This window comes from Xyrauchen texanus, chromosome 31 (assembly GCF_025860055.1).
Source record: "Xyrauchen texanus isolate HMW12.3.18 chromosome 31, RBS_HiC_50CHRs, whole genome shotgun sequence".
Lineage (NCBI taxonomy): Eukaryota > Metazoa > Chordata > Actinopteri > Cypriniformes > Catostomidae > Xyrauchen > Xyrauchen texanus.
The window spans coordinates 17,273,369-17,297,651 of record NC_068306.1 but is presented as its reverse complement, the minus strand read 5'-3'; the positions used below and the strand labels follow the sequence as shown (position 1 = coordinate 17,297,651).

At 39.0% G+C, this 24,283-nt stretch overlaps 1 protein-coding gene across 2 annotated transcripts in view; it reads left to right on the top strand.

Moving 5' to 3' along the window:
- Positions 1-21,411: 21,411 nt before the first annotated feature.
- LOC127624651 (ankyrin-1-like) overlaps positions 21,412-24,283 on the top strand; it is a 42,514-nt gene continuing 39,642 nt past the window's right edge. For both annotated transcript variants that reach the window (XM_052099466.1, XM_052099465.1), the window contains exons 1-2: positions 21,412-21,507; positions 23,385-23,570. In XM_052099466.1, coding sequence (XP_051955426.1) covers positions 21,430-21,507; positions 23,385-23,570 — 264 coding nt within the window. In that variant the 5' untranslated portion in view covers positions 21,412-21,429. The remainder of the gene's footprint in view (positions 21,508-23,384; positions 23,571-24,283) is intronic.

Below are 24,283 nucleotides of genomic sequence, written 5' to 3'. Positions count from 1 at the left end.
TGAAGCAAGAGGACCGCCCTATAGAGGACCACATCCGCGACTTCCTTAAGCTGGCGGGTATCTCGGATTTCCCGGACTCCTCTCTGGTGGTCTTCTTCAGGCGCAATCTGCACCCCGCGCTTAAGGAGCGGTTGCCACAGGCAACGCGGCTGGGCGCTCCACGCGTTACGTGGAGGAGACTCTGCTGGCCTGCGGTTCGCCGTTAACTGTGAGGCGTCATCGAGGAGAACTCTGCCACTCCTCCCACAGTAATAACCCTCCACTCGCCCGTGGTTCGTACCTTCACGCCTGCCTTGGTCAGTGAGCCTGCACGGTCCACTTCGTCTGCCCGGCGGAGGAGGAGAAGAGGAAAGGCTTCTGCTCCCCAGTCTCCGCCTGCCACGGCCAGCGAGCCAGAGCCCACGCCTGCCACGGGCTGCGAGCCAGAGCCCTCGTCAGCTACGGTCAGCGAGCCAGAGCCCTCGCTTGCCCCGGTCTGCGAGCCAGAGCCTTCGTCAGCCACGGTCAGCGAGCCAGAGCCCTCGCTTGCCCCGGTCTGCGAGCCAGAGCCTTCGTCAGCCACGGTCAGCGAACCCAAGCCAGCGCATACCACAGTCAGTGAGCCAGTGCCTGTCGCCTCAGAGGTCAGTGAGCCAGTGCCTGTCGCCTCAGAGGTCAGTGAGCCAGCGCCTGTAGCCTCGACCGTCCCTGAACCAGCGCCTGTAGCCTCGACCGTCCCTGAGCCAGCGCCTGTAGCCTCGACCGTCCCTGAGCCAGCGCCTGTAGCCTCGACCGTCCCTGAGCCAGCGCCTGTAGCCTCGACCGTTCCCGGGCCAACGCCAATAGCCAGGACTGACCAAAAGCCAGCGCCAATGGTCATGCCCGTCCTAGAGCCTGCGCCCCTCGAGCCTTCCGAGCTTCCCAGAGGTCCACCTTCCGAGCCTCCCGAGCTTTCCAGAGCTCCGCCTCCCGAGCTTTCCAGAGCTCCGCCTTCCGAGCCTCCCAAGCTTTCCAGAGCTCCGCCTCCCGAGCTTTCCAGAGCTCCGCCTCCCGAGCTTTCCAGAGCTCCGCCTCCCGAGCTTCCTGAGCTTTCCAGAGCTCCGCCTTCCGAGCTTCCTGAGCTTTCCAGAACTCCGCCTCCCGAGCTTTCTAGAGCTCCGCCTCCCGAGCTTCCTAGAGCTCCGCCTTCCGAGCCTCCCGAGCTTTCCAGAGCTCCGCCTCTCGAGCCTCCCTCTGCTCTGCCTCCTGAGCCTCCCACGGCTCTGCCCCCTGAGCCTCCCGAGCTTTCCATGGTTCCTCCTCCCTCGGCTCTGCCTCCTGAGCCTCCCACGGCTCCGCCCCCTGAGGCCGCTGAGCCTCCAGAGCCTCCCTCAGCTCCACCCCTGAGCCTCCCAAGCTTTCCATGGTTCCTCCTCCCTCGGCTCTGCCTCCTGAGCCTCCCATGGCTCCGCCCCCTGAGGCCTCTGAGCCTCCCTCGGCTCCGCCTCCTGAGCCTCCTACAGCTCCGCCTCCAGAGCCTCCTACGGCTCCGCCCTCAGAGCCTCCCGAGCCACCTACGGCTCCGCCGCCAGAGCCTTCCAGGTCACCGCCTTTGTGGCCTCCTCCCAGGCCTCCTGACCCTGTTCCCGTCCTGTGGCCTTCCCCCAGGCCTCCTGACCCGGTCCCTGTCCTGTGGCCTCCTCCCAGGCCTCCTGACCCAGTGCCTGTCCTGTGGCCTCCTCCCAGGCCTCCTGACCCTGTTCCCGTCCTGTGGCCTCTTCCAAGGCCCCCTGACACAGTCCCTGTCCTGTGGCCTTCTCCCAGGCCTCCTGACCCTGTTCCCGTCCTGTGGCCTCTTCCCAGGACCCCTGACCCTGTTCCCGTCCTGTGGCCTCCTCCCAGGCCTCCTGACCCAGTCCCTGTCCTGTGGCCTCCTCCCAGGCCTCCTGACCCTGTTCCCGTCCTGTGGCCTCCTCCCAGGCCCCCTGACCCAGTCCCTGTCCTGTGGCCTCCTCCCAGGCCTCCTGACCCAGTCCCTGTCCAGTGGCCTCCTCCCAGGTTCCCCAAACCTGTCCTTGCCCGGTGGCCAGCTCCCAGACCACCTGAACCTGTCCTTGCCCTTTGTGCCCCCTTGAACTTCCTGCCTGCCATCTGTGCCCCCTTGGACTTCCTGCCTGCCCTTTGTGCCCCCTTGGACTTCCTGCCTGCCTTCTGTGCCCCCTTGGACTTCCTGCCTGCCCTTTGTGCCTCCTTGGACTTCCTGTCTGCCCGTCGTTGCCCCCTGGACTGCCTGTCTGCCCGTCGTTGCCCCCCTTGGTCTGTCTGCCCACCACAAGCTCCCCCCCCCCAGTCAATGGACATTTTTTGTTTTATGTTGATCGTCTGGAATCCGATCCTTGAGGGGGGCTATGTTAGGAATTCCTTGTCTTGTTTCACTGTTGCCCTTTGTCTGCCACCTTTGCATTCCTTAGTTTTCACTTTTGTCTTTTGGTTAGCCTTCATGTTCACTTGTCATTGTTTAGAACTACACTTCCCAGAATCCACCTGCCATCATCACTGACATTTTGTTCATTGTTTTCACCTGTGTCTCATTCAGTCATCACTCACTGTGTATTTAAGCCCTGCTTTTTGTTCACTCCTTGTCGTTCGTTGAATGTTGTTAGCCTGGTGTGTGTTCCCTGCCCGTGTTTTCTAGTTTTGTTTATTTCCCCATTGAGGGTTTTCCTTTGTGTTTTGCCTGTTTGTTTATGAAATAAAGTTGAACTGCAACTGGATCCGCATCTCCTCATCTGCCTTCGCTGCTCGTTCATAACAGCAATGCAAAAACAATCTTGTAATTAATAATGAAATCAGTCATTATTTAGATTTTACCTTGAGAAATTAATTGATTTGAAAAAGAAAAACTGGAATACTGAGTGTTTGTTTAGAAAACTGTAAGCTCTGGTTGGTCTGTTATGAAGCTCTAGCCCATGCTTACCATTGTGGGAGGTAATTATAGAGATTTATTTATAGATCTGCAGAACGCTATGACCTTTTCAGGATTGTTTTACTAGGCTCTGTATTTTTGTTTCCTGCAATGCATGGATCCAATGGCTGCTGCACTGGCACTATGCTTGGCCTTTCAATCAAACTGAAGATGTTGAGCTTTGGAATTGTTTTGGCAAGGCATGAAGAGTTGTGTGCATTTATTTAAAATAAAGTTGTGTGCATGTAAGATTTCACCTACATTGTGGGGATCAAATATTTCCCCATGAAGTAAAGGGCTTCATGAACATAATAAATAATGTCTTAATGAATACAAATATAATTAGCTAAATATTTAAACAAAGTCAGTGAAAAGTTCCCACGATAGAAAGACAAAAGTATGTGTATGCATGTTGCGAAAAGCAGATAAATGAACAAATATTAGATTGTTACACCAAATTTAAAAAGGCTTTTGTATCTGTTTTTAACAGGTTTACCAATAGTCAATCAGAGCATAATCATCCTATCACATATATTGAAAACACTAATATAATCACACATCTAAAACAATGTTTTATTGGAGCGGTAGTGTAGCGCCGTGTATGTGTATGAACCTGCTGACCTGAGTTCGATTCCCACTCATGGCCAACACCAGTGACGCTTATCTGAACCGGTCCTGGACCTCCCCTAGGTTGACTCAGCCTAAAATGAGTACCTGATGCGGTGTGTAAAACATTGCAACTGGGGAGACAAAGGTGGTCGGGCATGGTGCTGGCCACCCACCTCTTTGTGTGCCGTTCTGGCCTTCATAGGTGCTTGCTAACAGCACTTGCCCCTACAGTCTGTGAAGGCTAAATGGGGGATCTTAGTGTGTGTTATATGGGATCTTAGCTGTGTGTTACAGCACTATGTAGGTTCCTTTCTCTGTGTTGAACTGGGTCTCAAACTACTGCGATTCATCATTCTTGGCCTACTGTTGCCGAGCTCCCAATGACATCTTTGTCACTATTTTTAGTGTGTGTGAGAAGGTAAAGGTGTGTGTTTGTGGAGAGTGTGTGTTATAGCCAGATAGGTTGTAAAATGTAGCTGTAACCTTTGTCTAGTCACTCTAAGGACTGGTATTATATCCCTGATATGGATACCGGCAGGTGATGTCATCACTTACAATCCGAGAACATTTTAATCTGTATCTGCACTGCAAATACATGAGGGATTATGCTAAATTAATTAATTGACTGCATTTGCACTTCACATAGATGAGAAATATGACATTACACTGACAGTTGCCAAGAGGAACTGAATTCCCTTGGTGCACTCTGTTATTGTGGCATACTGGGTTGGGCTAACTGTTTTTTGCATTGATAGCCATCAAATTGTGTATAGTTAGGACAGCCAGGGCTATTGGCTTATCAGCTTTTAAAAGAGAGGAGAAAACACTTCCTATATATTCGTAATGCCCTCATCCTTGAAAAGCATGACATTAAATATGGGTTAACTTGAACTGAGTATAAACAAGGTGCCGAGTACAATGTGTTTTGTGCAATTAGTTATTGGCATGCAACCATTGAAATTCCAGAGAGATTTAGAAACCAGTAATAGATCGATTTATACATTTCAATGTTTGATTTTAAAGACATTTTCTGTACAATAAACAGTTATGATAATATACTGTGTTGGGCCGCCACTTGATATCCAATGTAAAATCTGGGTCCTGAACCATAACAAGTTGACAACCACTGTCATAGCACATTTATGAAGATAATTATACTCTTCCTGTCTTTATGAATCCTGTTCATTTGTCAGATTATAGACTTTCATTCAAAAGACATTTTTAGAAATGATCACTCTCGCCTCTATTTTCATCTCTCTTATTCTCTATTTATTATTATGCTGTTGATCAAATCAGTGGTGGTGAGAGTTAATGAATGGAACGGACAAAACTTTCTGTCTGACTGACTCACAGCAGTACCATTCAAATTATAAATGGTGCTTCAGCTCAAGTAATCAGCTCACTCTACTATTAATTAACAAAATAAAAGTCAGCTCAACTTAATGTAGGGACATTTGTGATATTTAAAGGAATAGTTCACCCAAAAATGAAAATTCTCTCATTATTCACTCACCCTGATACCATCCCAGATGTGTATGACTGTCTTTCTTCAGCAGAACACAAATTAAGATTTTTAGAAGAAGAGAGAGATCTGTCAGTTCCTTATAATGCAAGTAAACGGGTGACAGCACTTTGACGGTCCAAAAGTCACATTTAGGCAGCATAAAAGCATAATCCATGTGACTCCAGTTGATCAATGAATGTCTTCTGAAGCTAATTGATCCATTTGTGTAAAAAATAAATTGATAATTAAAATGAAATTGTTATTAACTTCGCTTCTTCTTTTTATTAGAATCGCTTCTTGCCAGCAATTGTAAGAGCAATGGTATGTTCAAGCAAGATGTCGAAAACGTGCGCATTGTATACAACAGAGGAACAAACGTTACGCGAGAGTTAGTTAATTTCAAACAGCATCAGATCCCTAGACAGAAGCGCAGATTTAAGGTTAAAAACGTTTTAATTATCGACTTGTTTCTTACATAAACTTATCGATTTGCTTCAGAAGACATTCATTGATTGATTGGAGTGTGGATTACTTTTATGCTGCCTAAATGTGACTTTTGGACTGTCAAAGTGCTGGCACCCATTTACTTGCATTATATGGACCTGACAGAGATCTATCTTCTTCTAAAAATCTTAATTTGTGTTCTGCTGAAGAAAGACAGTCATACACATCTGGGATGGTATCAGGGTGAGTGAATAATGAGAGAATTTTCATTTTTGGGTGAACTATATGGGCTGAAATATGTGCCACCAGAAACTGAATTTGAACCATTTATATTTGAATTTGAATGGCTAAACTTGAATAATTGCATTGAAAAACTGAATTTGAATCACATAATTTGAAATTGTATTGTTTAATTAAAATTGAATTTATTCAAAAACTGAATCTGAATTGTATCATTTGAAATTGAATTTATTCGTTTGGAACTGAAGTCCAATAAAATCTGATCCTCACTGAAAATTAAACTCTCTATATATCTTCACATTCACTTCTCACAATTCAGATTCAGTTCTCAAATTCAATTTCAAGTTACTGAGACAGACATCCGGGTAGTTGGAGGATGAAGGAAGAGAAATCGAGCGCAGATCGATAGATAGCGTTCATTGGCGCACAGGACTCCTCTTTGGCCAATCAGCACCAATGTTTTGGAGCACAGTACGTTACCCGCCATGAAACTATGGAATTACGATTGTGTCAATAATAATGAATGTAACTTTAGAAAACTGAACGTAACTTTATAAAACTGAACGTAACTTTTTCAGAAACTATCAAAAATATTCCATTACAAAAGAAGAAAAACACAATTAAAATGAAAAAAAAAATGAACTCAGTCGCACAAATTTAACAGGCTCTTCAAATATGCTTCATTTTTTGTTAATGTTTTTCAAAGATTAGTTTTCGCAAATCGTGGATTCTGAATACATTGCCACAGATTTCGCTTACGCTTCGCAGTTTTTCGTTTGCTGTTTTGAGACAAACCTCTCGTGGGGGTGGGCTTAACAGTGAGCTACTCTGATTGGATAGTGAGCTTTTGATGGACAGGTGCTCTCTGACCCGGATGTACAGACGTCACTCAGTGGCGCGCATATTGGAAAGCGCTCGCGGTGATTTGTAGTTATGCAATACGTCGTGCTTTGTTGTATTACTTACTAACAATATGTAAATAATATTTGACCTATAATTATATAATTTAATATTATATGAGACCTTCGATCAGTCTGTAAAGATCATCTTCTTCCTCCTCTTGTCCTTCAAGGCAGCTTGAAGTAAGTTCGTGTTACTGAAGTAACCAATAACATCGATAAAAGTTTTATTCATGTAACGTTACAGTGTGCAACAGTTCTGGCTTTATTTTGCAAATTTATTGTTGTATTGTAAATGCATGCTAAATAAAATGTTGCTGTTTTGTCATTGTCATGACTGCAAAACTGAAACCTGGCCATATCTTGGTCCACTGTTTGACTCTGCCCCGACTGCTGAACGGACTGCTGCTGACCCTGCCTTGTGCTGGTATTCCCGAGCGACTGGTTATGAATTTCAAGGTTGTTATGTACAGATGCAGCATCTGCACCAAGATTTCTGCCTTGCTGTAGAATAAAGACCAGTTTGATATCTGCACTGTCTACATTGACACGTCCTTGAATATAATAACTGTGCAAAAGAGCAAACAATCAAACTACATAACATCATGACATGACATCAGTGCATTGCAAACTTGTGAATGACAATAAAAAAAATATTAAAAAATATATAAAAATATGATATTTTATATGTGTTTATCAAAACATTGTGAATAAATATAATAAAATATATGCAATATTCCGCCACTGTGTTGAAATTTTGAGTGTTTTCTGTAAAATTAGACAATTTCTATCCATTTACTCCAATGTATGTGGGCAGGACGCTCTTTTAAATTCAGATATGCCTAATTATCTAAAAAATTAAAAATATCCTGCAGAGCTGAAGTGGTTAAACAATAAATTTGCAAAATAAAGCCAGAACTGTTGCACACTGTAACGTTACATGAATAAAACTTTTATCGATGTTATTGGTTACTTCAGTAACACAAACTTACTTCAAGCTGCCTTGAAGGACAAGAGGAGGAGGAGTGGAGCATTTGTTTAATAAGCAAGGTCTTTTATTCAGATATTCAGAATTTCTTTCTGAATACCAAATACCAGTAACCCCAAAAGAATTTGCTACAGTAATGGGTGCTATTCTCTCTGGTTTATGTATGCTTTTTAAAAACCGTAATTACTTCACCCCAGTATCTACTGCATCCTTTCCTAAACCTTGTGATACTTCTGTTGGTCAAATCTGTTTTTCTGAGTAAGATCTTTATTTCTTAAGGATTTGATTTCTGTTCCACCTGTTATTTCCTTTTGGAATAATTTGTTTGGAAAAAAATCTGGTCTTTACAGCAGAAATTCATTCTCACAAATAAAGTGAAAGAAATTTCCTTTAAGTTGATACACAGGTTCTATCTTGTTAAGAAATTTATACAAAGATTTAAATCTGACATTGAGCTAACATGCTCTTTTTGTGTGAATTCTGATGAAACAGTGGTTCATTTATTTTGGTCGTGTCATTACACTCAGAAGCTCTGGAATGAAATTGATGTTTTTATCAAGTGTAAGATTTTGCCAGGCTTCTCAATACATATGAGAAACATTATATTTGGGTATTTTGATTCAGACCCCACAAACGAAAATGTCTGTTTTGTTATTAATTTAATTATTTTCCTAAGCAAATTCTATATTCACAAATGCAAATTTTTCATTTCAAAGAAGAAAAAATCTTCTTTGTCTTCTTAAAAGAAATAGAAAATTATCTAAATTTGATTTCAGTATCTACTAATAAGAAAGCCATAAGGACTGTTAGAATCTGCACTGCATTTGATCTCTTCATGTGAACATTTTTGTGTGATGTAATGGCCCTACCTCTTCTTTTATTGTTATATACATTATTATTATTATCTTTTTTTTAAATTATTATTATTTTTTTCTATTTATTTTTGTCTTCTTTATTGTTTTGGTTGATATTATGTGATGTACGTATGCTTTCTCTTTTGTATGTTCCTGTTCTTTGCATTAAAAAAAAAATAATACATAATAATACAAAATAATACATTTAAAAAAAAAAAACAAGAGGAGGAGGAAGATGATGCCGCTCCGTGTCACTCCTGAGAGCTCATCTTTACAGACTGATCGAAGACGATTATTAGACGATCGAAGGTCTCATATAATATTAAATTATATAATTATAGGTCAAATATTATTTACATATTGTTAGTAAGTAATACAACAAAGCACGACGTATTGCATAACTACAAATCACCACGAGAGCTTTCCAATATGCGCGCCACTGAGTGACGTCTGTACATCCGGGTCAGAGAGCACCTGTCCATCAAAAGCTCACTATCCAATCAGAGTAGATCACTGTTAAGCCCACCCCCACGAGAGGTTTGTCTCAAAACAGCAAACGAAAAACTGCTGGCGTAAGCGAAATCTGTGGCAATGTATTCAGAATCCACGATTTGCGAAAACGAATCTTTGAAAAACATTAACAAAAAATGAAGCATATTTGAAGAGCCTGTTAAATTCGATGCGACTGAGTTCATTTTTTTTTTCTTTTCATTTTAATTGTGTTTTTCTTTTGTAATGGAATATTTTTGATAGTTTCTGAAATAGTTACGTTCAGTTTTATAAAGTTACATTCATTATTATTGACACAATCGTAATTCCATAGTTTCATGGCGGGTAACGTACTGTGCTCCAAAACATTGGTGCTGATTGGCCCAAGAGGAGTCCTGTGCGCCAATGAACGCTATCTATCGATCTGCGCTCGATTGCTCTTCCTTCATCCTCCAACTACCCGGATGTCTGTCTCAGTAACTTGAAATTGAATTTGAGAACTGAATCTGAATTGTGAGAAGTGAATGTGAAGATATATAGAGAGTTTAATTTTCAGTGAGGATCAAATTTTATTGGAATTCAGTTCCAAACGAATAAATTCAATTTCAAATGATACAATTCAGATTCAGTTTTTGAATAAATTCAATTTTAATTAAACAATACAATTTCAAATTATGTGATTCAAATTCAGTTTTTCAATGCAATTATTCAAGTTTAGCCATTCAAATTCAAATATAAATGGTTCAAATTCAGTTTCTGGTGGCACATATTTCAGCCCATAGGTACTATTCCTTTAAATATTTCTTGTTTGGAAATAAACACAAAGCTACATATTTAACATCACATAAAGGACAGTAGAACTTATGCAAGAACCTGGGTTGTTTCTTCAAAATATATTTGGCACATGGATTCTTCCGTGATGAATAGCTTTATAGTGCTGTTATGTTTATGTTGCAAGAAGCCGCTCTGTAGATTCAGAATAATGATTATCATGCATGAAGTACACCTGTAGTCATATAGACCCTTTTTTCTTCAGCTTTGGTATTGATTTCAGAATATTTATATTTTCAGTCTTTACCCATGTTTCGTTGCTTGGCCTTTCATAACACAAAATATTTCAGCGTGTTGCACTGAAAAGCATTTTATACGATTACTGGGCTGGGATTTCCACCCAGGCGTGACTTATTTCCAATATGGCACTCACATTATGTGCATTTATGTAAACAGAAGAACGGAAACAAACTAGGACAAAGGACTTTGTTTAGTTATCCATGTTTTCATGTGTTTTGAGTCAGGGGGTCCCTGAATGTATAGATGCCATGCTTGAGGCTTGTGTGAATGTTGAAAATGATGTCATCACTCTCCTAGCAACTGTTTAAGAAAGATTGTTGGAGAAAGCCCAGAGCTTGAATCCCTTTAATGCGAGTGGGTTTCTCAATTCATCCTCTCAGCATTCAAATGAAAATGTGATGTGTAGAATCTGCCATGTAATTTTCCCTCTAATAATTTTTGGGGTTTTGCCAAGGTCAGGAGCAATATTTTATTGGTGCCTTTGTGTTGCATCTGCAAAAGTTGAAACCATTTGAGTGTTTCGTAAAATACGGTTTACAGATAGTGGATTGGCAAACCAGATCAGGTATTAATAATTTTATATCATATTTTCTTCTGGAAAATCTATCAAAATGGGTGGATATTTTAAATAGCTGAAGGCAAACATGGCGAGTTTGTTTCCTAAAATCAAATATAATTTAAACAACATTTTTGTACAGGTGATAATGCTTAGTTTAAAAACCCTATAATTTTGCACATACTGTAACAGAGTTGTAGCGGTTTTCCTCATCAGTGGTAGTTAGACTGTTGGGCTGTCTGGCTGTTTTATTTTCTAAAAAGATAAAAAAGATAAAAATTCCAGTGGGTCATGTCAATTTTGTGGTCTTCAATGCGAGTGATCCTGCTCTGCGCTCTCCTGTCTCTGGAGCATAAATATCAGGAAGCCTTCTGCTCTTGCATGCATTTGCGTGCTCCAGAGAAAGCGAGAGCAACACTCACATGAAACACAGACCTGTCAGATGAGAAGCAAATTTTGCACTTATGCATGAGAGGCCGTAATTCAAACTTTAACTCTCTTGTACACAGAACACTCTCACATTCACAAGATACATTCACACTTATACACAAAATGCATGCTCAGTCACGTGGCATTTGATTTATTCCCCCTTTTCTGTTGTTTATTATTTTCAATAAATTGCGGGATAATTGATGTTCTCGAGTTGAAGAACAGGCGATTTCTGTATCTAAAAGGTGATTGGCTATTTTACATGTAAGGTAGGTTTACCGTTGGCTGTCGCTGGGCATTCCAATTTCTCCCATTCATTTTAACAGAAGTGGCCCGTCTCAATAGTCTCTGTTTTGACAAGCAGGAAATGTTGATGGAACAATGACGTCATTTGACGTTACCTGTGAACGGTCCTTGAAATTATCTATACATACAAAATATACTCTCTCTCTCTCTCTCTCTCTCTCTCTCTCTCTCTACACACACACACACACACACACACATACACACATGTAAAGCACTCGTACATTCATTTATTTTATCTCTTTCATACACTCATGTAGTCACTTCTTTTACCTCTCTCACACACACACATACAACACTCACACATTCACTACTTATACCTCTCACACACACACACTCACGATCACCATTTATTTTACTCTCCGAAGACTGAAGCTCTTCACAGCCTGAATATCCCTCTTCACATACACACCCTGAATATCCCTCTTCACATACACACCCAACTGAATTATCAAGGTTGCAAGCTATAAGCATGTCACTATATAACATTCAAGCTATTTAAAGTCAACATGAACTCAAGATCTATCCTATTTACACAATGGGGTGATATAACATTTACTCTACTTAATACTAATGTATCATCAACTCTGTCACCCCTACATTTGTGCAGCTGGTGTTTTGCATGTTCTTTTATTGTGGGTAATGTTACAGTATGTTATAGCGAATAAACAAATTGGAGAGTTTTGGGGAAAGGTCAAAAGAAGCAATGTTTGAGTTGCCTAAAAAGACATATCTGCCAGTGCAACATAAAAAATTATGGACTTCACCTTTAATTGGACACATTTCTCAATCTGGCCTATTTGTGTTTCAGTGATTTCTGTATGATTGTTCATTCTGTGTGGGAAAATCTGATGTGTTCATGTGTCTCCGTGTAGCCATGTGTGTTTCTGTGTGTGTATTAACACACTCTGTCTCTGTGTGGTATTGGTGTCTTCTAGGCTCATGTGGTTCAGCGCTGGCTTGTGCATCATCAGGACAGTTGTTTGAGTGCAGAGGGTTCACCAGAGACTCAAGGTGGAAAATGGCATTTTGATGGAAGAGTAAATATCTTAGTACTTCTTCCTGTATTGCCTCTCAATGCTTTACTTCTCTACTTGTTGGCAAGTTTTTTGTATGTTGGTGTGGCTTCCTAATAATTTCTGTGTGTGGAACTGGTGGAAGGTTGGTTGTTGTATAGCTTGTGTTTAAATGTTGTGATGTGGCTATTAACTTCAGTTAGCTCCGTTGGTGTTCCTATAGTGTTTCTTTACTTCCTCTCATTCGAAATGTCCCTTATTTTGTTTTATGTGACTCTATCCATATTCCTAACATGAGACTCTGTGTGATTGTTTAAGTGCGTGTTTGTCTAATAGCGTGTCTGTGTGTGTTTGTCTCGCTCAGGGATTTCCCCCCCTGCTGTTCCCTCTTATTGCTGATATATATCAGATTTTTGCTGTATTATTTAAAACTCTATTTTCAAGCAACTATCAGCAGATGTAGGATAGAGATTACACAGATGTGAACGTAAGTCAACGTATACAAACACACACACACACAAATACTCTGCACAAAGTACACACACTGTGAAAAACAGCTTGATGTACAAATTCATTAGATTCCTTTATTGTTGTATTGCACAATCCTGAATAACATTTCATATGTTATTTTTTCTTGTATTATACTGATCTTATAATCAGAAGTAGATTGTTTTCAAAAATTGCATATGACATTTAAATGGTATTGTTGGTCATTGAAATTACAGTCTAAAGCCCAAGTTAGGTAAAAACATCTTTTATATCACTGTAAAGGGATTCAATGGGAAGGAGGAGGGGAGAACCGGCTTGATAAAATAAATAAGATTTTAAGAATAACTTAAAAGACACACATGACGGACATGTCCGTAAACTATCTCTCTCTCGTCGCACCACCGTCTGCCATCGGCCTTTATCCCTCTCAGAGGCTTAATTAGCCTGATAAGGGACCGGGTGTGTATAATCACAACCTGGCCCCGCCCTCCGCCCTGCCACAATCGCATATCATAAAACACAACTTAACATTTTCACTAGTTATTGTTCACCAGTTAGGGTCCACATGTGCCAGGATTGAAGAAGGCTGTACCATTATCAGAGGTTGCTGTGCCAATTTAAAGGAATAGTTCACCCAAAAATGAACATTTTCCCATCATTTACTCACCCTTACGCCATCCCAGATGTGTATGACTTTCTGTCTTCAGCAGAACTCAAATGAAGATTTTTAAAAGAATATCAACTCTTTTGGTCCATACAATGCAAGTTAATGGGTGACAAAATTTTGAAGCTCCAAAAATCCCATAAATCAGCATAAAAGTAATTCATATGACTCCAGTGGTTAAATCAATGTCATCAGAAGTGATATTAAAGGTTTGGTTGAGAAATAGATAAATATTTAAGTCCTTTTTTTTTTTTTTTTTTACTATAAATTCTCCTCCCTGCTCAGTCAATCTACACTTTAACTTTCACATTCTTCTTCTTATGTTTTTGACGATTCACATTCTTCATGCATACACCCCCTACTGGGCAGAGAGAAGAATTTCTAGCAAAAAAAGACTTAAATATTTATCTTCTTCTCCCACACACCTATCCTATCACTTCTAAAGATATGGAATAAAACACTGTATTCAGATGGATTACTTTTATGATGCCTTTATGTGCTTTTTGGAGCATCAAAATGTTGGCACCCATTCACTTGCATTGTATGGGCCTATAGAGATAAAATATTCGACGAAAGAAAGTCATACACATCTGGGATGGCATGATGGCGAGTAAAGGATGAGAGAATTTATATTTTTGGGTGAAATATTCCTTTAAAGCTGATGATAATTTTACATTGAGGTGGGCATTCATTTTTCAGAAATGTAATGAGTCAAATGACTCAAACCTCAAAGTTGTTCAAGAAATATAAAATGAGGAAAGTCAAGGACAACTCAGTTTGTAGACTTTAGTACTATAGAATGTTGTTTAAAAATTTCAGGGCATAAATATATATGTAAACACATAGATTTGAGTTTTTAGAGAGGGAAACTGGGATGGTGATAAGTGCCCATCTGTATTGGTAAGGAAAAACAACATGGAAATCACAGTGTTTGTCCTCTGCATATGAAAGGTCAATATTCTGAAAACTGATTTCTTTTAGAGTATACCTATGAAGTGACCACAGTGTATGCAAGTATAGGTAGAGGTTAGAACCCTGCTGAAACAACATTCTAAACATCACACTATTACTGCACAGTCATGATGACAGATGCATTTTGCCATGCTGTCACCAGAAGACTGAGATGATGAAGCAAATGATGCTTCAAAATGACTTCTTCCTCTCCACTTAATATTCCATCTGCATCTTCCATTCGGGGGGAAACCAGCTTGTCAATCACCCCCTGCAACTTCCCATAGAATAATAAGGCCGAGCAGAGAGGAGACATTCTGAAATTTCTAGAATGTAGAGGATCTGACAAATCTATTCAAGGGCTCAGTATGACTGTGACCACATCAAAGAAAATTACATTAATGATCACACTAAAGGCCACAAAACATCAGTCATGAAATTTTATAGAGGGCAGCAAAGTGAAGAATTCTGGGTTGGGAGACGAAGGCACAAAATTAACAGGGCAGTATAAAGCCATATATATGAAATATTGCAACGCATTTGGGAATATCAAATCTCTCTGTTCTGGAGCCTTTAGTATGACTAAAAGAGATTGGAAGAGAGAGAGAGAGAGAGAGAGAGAGAGAGAGAGATTTAAAAGGAAGGAAGGGTTGTAAAAAATAGATATGGAGCCTATTTGCTATTCCACTAAGAAAAGAACAACCAGAGATTGGCCACTACTCCTGCCAATGAGACAAATTAACAGTTTAGAATGTTCGCTTTGATGCATCCATTGTAGACAGCCTCAAGCCGTTGTGACTAATCACTGATTATACTGCCACAAATGCCTTCCTCTGGACCTCAACCCAAATCAATTTGATCAATCATTGACATTGTATGTGGACACTCTTTACAATTTTACAGTAAATTGCTCCGACTTAAATTGCATAAAAGTTGACTTCATGTATTTTAAGTAATCTCAACATTTTATTTAATTTAAATTTAAATTGTAAAGTTTTATTTGTAGTTTGATGCACTTTATGTCTTAAATAATATTTTAAAAATGATAGAAGTGGTATTTAGTGGGTTCAAACATTTATAAATTCTGGGATTAAGTTCTGATTTAAAGGAATATTCCAGGTTCAATACAAATAAATTTCTTTAAAAAAAAAGCTAAAATTTTAGTGAGGTACAATGGATGTAAATGGGGAAAATAAAAGATAATTTTCAAGGGTTTAAACAGAAATGTTATGCTTAAAATGTTATAAAAGCACATTCATTAATTCTTCTTGTAAAACTTGAGGTGTAAAGTTGTTTAAATGGTCATTTTTACAGTCGTTTTAGGGTTTGTTGACATTACATCATCATTGTAACAAAGTTGTAAAATTGGCTATAACTTTACACAGAAAAGGTTTGTAAAGAATTATCACACTAAAATCATGTTTACACTTTTATTGTTTATGTCTTGTGACTATACTTTTGAAAAAGTGAGTATTTAAATGTTCAAAAATTTGTCCCATTCACTTCCATTGTAATTGCCTCACTTATAAAGAAAAGGAGGTTTGATTTTGTGGTAATCAACATTAAGCCACAAATGCTGTCGATTGAACTTGTTATTGAACCCAGAACATTCCTTTGAACTTGTATAAAAAAAAAAGTTTCAGGATATTGTTAGATGTATAACAAAACACACAATAATGTAAAATTAATTTGATTTTTTTACCGATTCTGTACAATTTCTAGGTCACTAAAAAATTAATTTGTGACATTGACCATGGTAACTGCTTTGCAGAAAAGGTCAGATTTTCCTGTTTCTGTTGAAGCACAAGATGCTCTTTGGAACAATATCAAATCATGATGGGATAACATGGATCATCAGGTTTTGCACAAACTTGTGCCGTCCGTACCATCTCGAGAGCACGCATGCTGTCATGAGAACAAAAGGGGGACATCCCAAATGCTAAGAATTCTGAAATTATTCAGCTCAACTTTTTGCTTAAATTGTTGAAATTTAAATGTGTTTTGGGGCAATACCAGTCCTGTGTATAACATCAAGCTCCATAACTTGAAAATGAGAAAAGCGAATTCAAGAAGCAAATGTGTTCAGTGTTATTTGGCCCTTGAGCCATTTGAAACGAGAGACTCATCTTCTCTGTGGACATGCACTACTCAAAGTGAATTTTTAATAAGGGTTATGAGTCAGATTGTATCACTGATGTTTTATTAAGTGCTAAACATTCAGAAGACATTTTCAGTGGGCATAAAATGTGCTTTAATTAAACAATCCCTTTTCCCTGTTCATTTATTGTTTTATTTTCCGTTTATTCTCTCTTTCTCTCTCCCTATACTTCCCTCTTTCTTCTCGGTTTTCCTCAGATGGACACAACAACCAGTTTTCTTCGCGCTGCACGCTCAGGTAATCTGGAAAAGGCTCTGGACCACATCAAAAATGGAATAGACATCAACATAGCCAATCAGGTGAGACCAAAAACCATCCTGCTATAGATCTTATTCAGAGTAATGCCATGTTAACTATTTGACAGGAAAGAAAATTAGTCTGTGAGTGATTGACTTACAGTCTCTTCAATGAGTTGTACTGTTTCAGTTGGTGCTGATCGTTCAGCTGATTATGTCTTTCCAAAATATTTAAGTCAACATATTTTTTTAAAGGCTTTAGTTTGCTGTAGTGGTGCTTTATAGCTTATATAGACCCCATTTAAACATACCTTTACTGAAAACTGCATTTAATTAGGCTCATTAAACGTTTATGTCCAAGGTAACTGAAGCCAATTAATAGCACCTGAATTCAGAAATTGTTATTTAGAGCTGTGAATTCATTGTCTAGATTAGGTTTCACATGAGTGTGTGTTTGTGTGTCTGCATCTGTATTAACCCCCCAATGTTCATGTGGTTGGAGAGTACAGCTGTGTTTATGGTGTCCACGCAGATGATATGTGTTCTATGCTTTAATCAGTAAATTGCTGTAATTAATCATGCCAGCACATCTTCCTCCTCTGACCTCCTCACTGTTAATTCTTTTGCACCCACTTGCATCATCGTGCTGTGTGTTACTTGCTTAGAATAGCATAGCATGTTCTGATTTTTGCAGAAGAGCTATGTTTGGTTCTCAGAGATGGGTTAGTGAATGGACCTGAACAGCTGGCTGGCAGGCCACATTCAAAAGCTCTGAAAATGAACACCCACTCAGTGTGCCTGCAGCCTGAACACACACACACACACACACACACATACGCACACACACACTTGGAGTACTACACTACCTCATGACATCATTCACAGACAGAATTCCATCAAGAACTTGTCAAGGCCCCTAATATGCTACCTAAACCATATTTTGATGCATCTTTGTGGATTTAATTGTAACATGCTTGAAGGATTAGTTCACCCAAAAATGACAATTCTACAATTGTATACTCACCCTCATATTGTTTCTGGTTCTGGACAATAATTTACACTTGAATAATGATACTGAAATATTGTAATATCCATTTAAATTAAAAATGGCATTGCATTGTGGCCCCCAGGACGTGGCTTCTCTTGGGACATGCCCAATTGACCCTTCGCTAAGCTCTGCCCCTCTTGGTAATGGTTGGAACTCCCCATTGGAATGAGTGGGAGATTGTCGTGAAGGACGTGGTTTTTGGCCAAATATTCTTGGCAAAATAAACGGAATGGATAATATTTTTCCATTGGCTGGAATGAATAGTGACATTGTAATGCATATTTATCGGAAGCTTTTGTAAAATAAATTGTTAAATTTACAGTAATTTGGTTAAAAACTGTGGAGATTGTGAATCAGAATCAAGGCAAACGTTTATTATGATCACTTATTAAAAGAAAGAAAGAAGGTAACTCGTGTCACTATTAAAAATGACCCAGGAATAGCGTGTTTGACATTTTTGGGATTATTTTGATAAAATCCCACATAAAAGTGCTCAAACACACATTACTCCCATAGGCTGTCATTGGAAAATAGCAAACATGTGTCAGAGTAATGGCAGCATTGCTACAGTTGCTGAGACAGGATTGGTCAGAAGCGAAGGCTTAGCGAAAGGTCAATTGTCCATATGCTTAATCCGGCCCTTTATGTAGTGTTGTTTGATTTGTGAATGAATCGTTCTTTTAAATTAGATCTTTTCATTGAATCAAGTGATCCTGTTCACAAAACTGATCTGAATTATTGGTTTACAAACCGGACTGATTCGGTTATTGAGAACTCACTGTCTAAATTGTCTCCAGTCGAAGGAAGCTGTGAATAATGACTAAAATAATTTTCTCTCTGTTCTACTGTATGACTTCGGAACACTTGGAATATATCGTGGCAGTCCTTTCACTTTTATGACAATTATTTGATGGTGCTTTTAATTTTGAGCTTGACACCACAGGTCCTCTTTCACTTGCATTATATAAAATGAGTGGCTTCTGTATTAAAAAAAAAATATCACCTTTTATGTTTGGATGTATGGGAAAAAAGAAAGTCTTGAAATGAGTATATATTGACAGAATTATGGGTGAACTATTCCTTTAAATAAACTGAAGATATACTTGCTGTGTTTAACGGTGATATCACAGCACGAATATCTCTGTGCTGTCGCAACACTTTTTGTGACGAGCTTAGTTAACTTGACAGTGGGACGGATTAAGCCCTCGGCCCAGATGCTTTGGGACTAGAGTAAATACAGGAATCAGCATACCTTATTTTTAAGCTCTGGCCATGTTTTTACTTCCCTTCTCGGATCATGCTGGTAACTGTTAATGGGATTTTTATACAATTAATGATTTTGTCCTAGAGTGTAATTTGTCTTTAATTTACAGGTGACCAAACTAATGGCTATAAAAAGCGTTTTTTTAATGTTTTATAAACATAGAATAATGTTATTTAGCCAGTATTTTTCATGATCATCTATTAACAGCTAATATGGCAAAATAAGTACAATAATGTACTACTACTAGAATGTAAAAATCTGATGAAATTGTTCACATAAACCAATGAAACATTGTTTTTTATTTTAATGCCATTTGTATTCCCAATCAACATCAACAAGTTCCAGTAGTGAATTCACCAAACAGTTGTGCCACTTTTATGTGCCGTATTTCAGCGCAAAAACCTGCTTCTTATGCACTAAGCAGAGGGACCTCATAATTCAGTTTAAACAGGAACTACCTGCCTACAAAATTGATGCTTGTGTACATTTTCTATGGATCGTAAGAGCCGTAATACATCAAATAATGATCAAATGACGAAGAAGAGCGTTATAACCAGCACAAATTGCACCGCGCTGTTATGTGTTTAATGGTGATATCACAGTGCGAATGTCTCTGTGCTGTCGCAACTCTTTTTGTGAGGAGCTTAGACTAGCTTGACAGTGGGACGGATTAAGCCCTCAAGTGCACTTTCTGCATTTCAAAGAGCTGATTCTGGTGCCTGGATTGCAGTGGTGGAGTGATGCTTTACTTCACAATCCTAGTAAAGTATGCCAGATCACGGTAGTCCTTCAAAACCTAGCAGTCGGTATGTTCCTGCAAGCTGGGTAATTGCACCATGCAAATTATATTCAGCCCAGATTTTTGGGCTGTTCCTTATTTGTATAATTCTTATAGTGAATCAGATGCTAAAACAACACAAGGCTGCACATGCAAATACACAACGTTATGATCATGCTCAAGTCATTCTCCACAGTGTCACTGTGCCACACATGTGCAACACCATCAAACATGGTCGTCAATACTGCGTGATATTCGCCAAAATACAAAAACGTACGTCCAGAGAATACTAATTCTATGCGGACACGTGTGCCTGTTTTCATCTAGGCTCCTCCCCACCATCTTCAAGTAAACCTCCATCTCTATTCTCTCTCTTTCTCTTCTTCTCCCACCCTCCTTCTCTTCTCTGCGCATGCACTGTGCAGCTGTATTAGAGATGAGTGACTTTGCAGTATGAAAGGGATACCAGTCAGGCAAGCAGTACAGAGCCCCCTATGGCAGCACCAAGCTGCACACTGAGCTCCCCAGAAAAGCACAGACTGTACCATGTGTGTGCACTGTTCTCCAATCAGCCTGCACCTCTCAGGAAACATCTTCTGCTAAAAAACATTGTTTGTCTGTTTATTCACTCAGGCACACAGCACCCTATTTTCCCACCCTGGTTAATAAGTCCCACAGATCTGTAGACATCAGTGCTTCACTGTTATTTTTAGGCCGTTGTCCTCTCAGCGAGTCTTTTGACAGGTAGACCGGGAGAGATTAAGTGATATTCTTTGGATGTGTTATTTGAGAGAGAGTTTTTCAGTGGTTCTTGTTTTCACAGAATGGTCTTAATGGGTTGCACTTGGCTTCCAAGGAAGGCCACGTTAAGATGGTGTTGGAGCTTCTGCACCATGGCATTGACCTGGAGACTACCACAAAGGTAAATTTACTTTAGTCAATTTCTCAGGACTCCACCATCAGCCCAAATCCAATTGGATGAGCTGCATTCAAAGCTGTTATAATAGGCAACAAATACAATCATATTCTATTTTAATGCGCCAAATAAATATACTGGGAACCTTAACCAGCTTGATGGAAATTTAGTTTATTCTACATATTACAATTAATAAATTATCAATTAATTTTATATTTTTGTGTTTTGGTATTACTGTTGCCACATAAAAGTCATTTTATAACTGTGCTTTGAATATCCCTTAACACACATTCTTTTGTGGCTTATTGCTTCTTATATACTGTTTGAGAGGAAAAAGAGTCTCTCTCTCTTTGTTAGTTTATATAATGGAATTTGTTTTCCTCTTCGGCAGAAAGGGAATACTGCCCTTCATATTGCTGCTCTGGCTGGTCAAGAGAAAGTTGTCGCTGAACTCGCCAACTATGGTGCCAACGTCAATGCGCAGTCTCAGGTTGGTCAAGAAGTTTGTCACGAAACCTACTCATGCATTGCTTAATTTTACACATTTATTTTTGATGTTGTTCTGTATGGTCTTCGCAGAAAGGCTTCAGTCCCCTGTACATGGCAGCACAGGAGAACCACTTGGAAGTGGTGAAATATCTACTTGAACATGGAGCCAATCAGAGCCTTCCAACTGAGGTGATTGACACATCACTCTAACACTCGACAAGAGGCTTTCATTCCACAAATCCAAATAATCCATTATTACTTGTCAAAAAGTTTGGACACAGCTTATCATTCTTTATTATGACCATTTTACACATTTTAGAATAATTGTCATCAAAACAATGAAGTAACGCAAATGAACATATGGGAATAATGTAGTGACCAAAAATGTTAAAGGGGTCTTGGCATACTTTTATCATTTTATTATCTTCCCTGAGCTCAATTATAATGTTAGTAAAGTTCTTTTTTTGCACCAAAACAGTAATTTAGGGTGTGCTTTAATTTAGCAATATAAAATAATTTTCCACCCTGTCTCTGTCCCTTAGTCTGAAACGCTCATAAGACATATGGCAATATAAGACTTTAATGTAAACACCCACTTTTATGATTGGTTAACATCGTGCAGCCCTTCCAATACACCCATATTTGAAACCCAATCTGAAGAAAATAAACAAACTCCACAAGACCACATAATTTATAAAACTACATTTCAGGATTAACATATAACCCACCTCCAACACATTTCATCTGGAGGTATTAAACTGTTCACTAAAGCAGCACCATAAACTATCAAACAGTCATAACATATGAAATATTCATGAATTAAAATTTTACTTATGGTTTTACAGTCCAATAGTATTTTAACTGCTCCATCTTTCAGTAACAGCTCCTTTGCAAAGCTTCAATCATATTGTGACTGGTTCACAAGCAATCCACTGTGATTTTGGGTGTTTCAACTGGCTTTATCAGTCAAAGCAGAGACGCTGGTCTTCACAGGAGCGACATCTCACATCTTCCGTGTTTGTTTGCACACAGAAAGGCGTTTGTTTCTCTCAGTCAGTTGCAGCAGTAGAATGAGACAAGTTTTTAAAAGTTGCGCTAGTACCACTCTTAAAACATGGCTCACATCACTGGAAACACATCAAAATGATCAAAGACATCTATATAGTGCAAGCTTACAAAAGACCAATAATTAAAAATAGCGCAGATGGTTGCACAAACAATCCAGGATGCCTTCTATACAGCAAAAAACCTTCTCCTTTTTAGAGTTGTAACTTGACATTGCGTCTTTTAAAAGTGGTGCAAGATACATGATAATAGTCAAAGCTGTTCGTCTAGTGCATGTTTATGTAGAAAAACATTTCAATCTAGATAGTCACATGAAGGTGTCCTGTATAAGTCCCCTTAAACTTGTAAATTAATCTCCCAATCTTCCTCCTTTTCACCTGTCTAACTGAGCGCCAGTAGGCAGGGCCAAGGGTGCAATGACAAAAAAAGGCATTAATGCCTTGCTGAAGAGGCAGTCATATGCAGATGTATGTGGTCCTTGTGATGTCACAAGTTCCACAAATTCCAAACGAGACATTTTTGAAGCTTGGTTTAAATAAATGCTCTTTTTCTATTAAGGAGGAGGTTTTCTGTTCTGAAATGTACAGTATGTTTTTAAACTACAATGACAATGTCAAAAGATCAAAGAAAATTTGATTTCTCATGTCAAATCAAAACATTTTCTAATTTTAGCCTCTTAAAAAAGAGCCACATATTGCCTAGCCCTAGATTACAGACCTGCACATTCATTATCTCATTACACTTCATGAAGGGCCACTTGGCATACTTATTTAAATAGTCTTGTTAGCTACTTTACGATCCATTTTTTTAAATTAAAATAGCTCTGTAAAGAAATCAATACATAGAGACAATTTATATTTGTCTGTAAAACTAAATTCAAGCATATAAGTGTAAGATGTCTGATTAAAAGCTTTTTATTATCCTAAGAAACACAGATTCATTCAAGTGTGTTTAAATATACTATGGAATGGCATAACTCTTTCTTTTGATTTTGCCCCCAGGATGGTTTTACTCCTCTGGCAGTAGCACTTCAGCAGGGCCATGAGAACGTGGTTGCCCTCCTGATAAACTATGGCACCAAGGGCAAAGTGCGCCTTCCAGCCCTACACATCGCAGCACGCAATGATGACACACGCACTGCTGCTGTATTGCTGCAGAATGACCCCAATCCAGATGTCCTGAGCAAGGTATTTTGTGTGCATCTGCGTGTTTTTGCATGTCTGAAATACTGGATCTGGTAAAACTTTCCATGAAGCCTATATTTGTAATGCATTGTTAAGGCAAAATAGATGCATTGTAATGCATTTGTAATGTCTTTTAATACACTTTATAATGTTATAACATGTACCTATTCATAGTTATAACTTATAGTCTAAAATGTACATGGTAATTGTGTGTTCTATTTTTTGTACACACACACACAGTTTTTACTGTATAAGTTTGACTTGTAATTACAGTTACAAGTTCATGTTATGGTTGTTTATAAGAAGACATTGCTTTTGTATCTACTTAAAGTAGGAAAAGACCAATTAAAATGAAATATGATTACATCATAAAGCCTTATGACTGTTTACACCATGTTGTTTTTAAACACTTACCTATTCATAGTATGACAGCACTTACATACAATATATATACACAGCATATATATACAGTATTGTGCAAAAGTTTTAGGTACTTGTGAAAAATGTTGCATAGTGAGGATATATTCAAAAATAATGCCATAAATAATTGTCATTTATCAATTAACGTTATACAAAGTCCAGTAAAAAAAAAAAAAAAAGAAGCAAAATCAATATTTGTTGTCATAACATTTGCCTTCAAAACAGCACTAATTCTTCTAGGCACACCTGGACACAGTTTTTCTTGGTTGTTGTCAGATCTGATGTTTCAAGCTTCT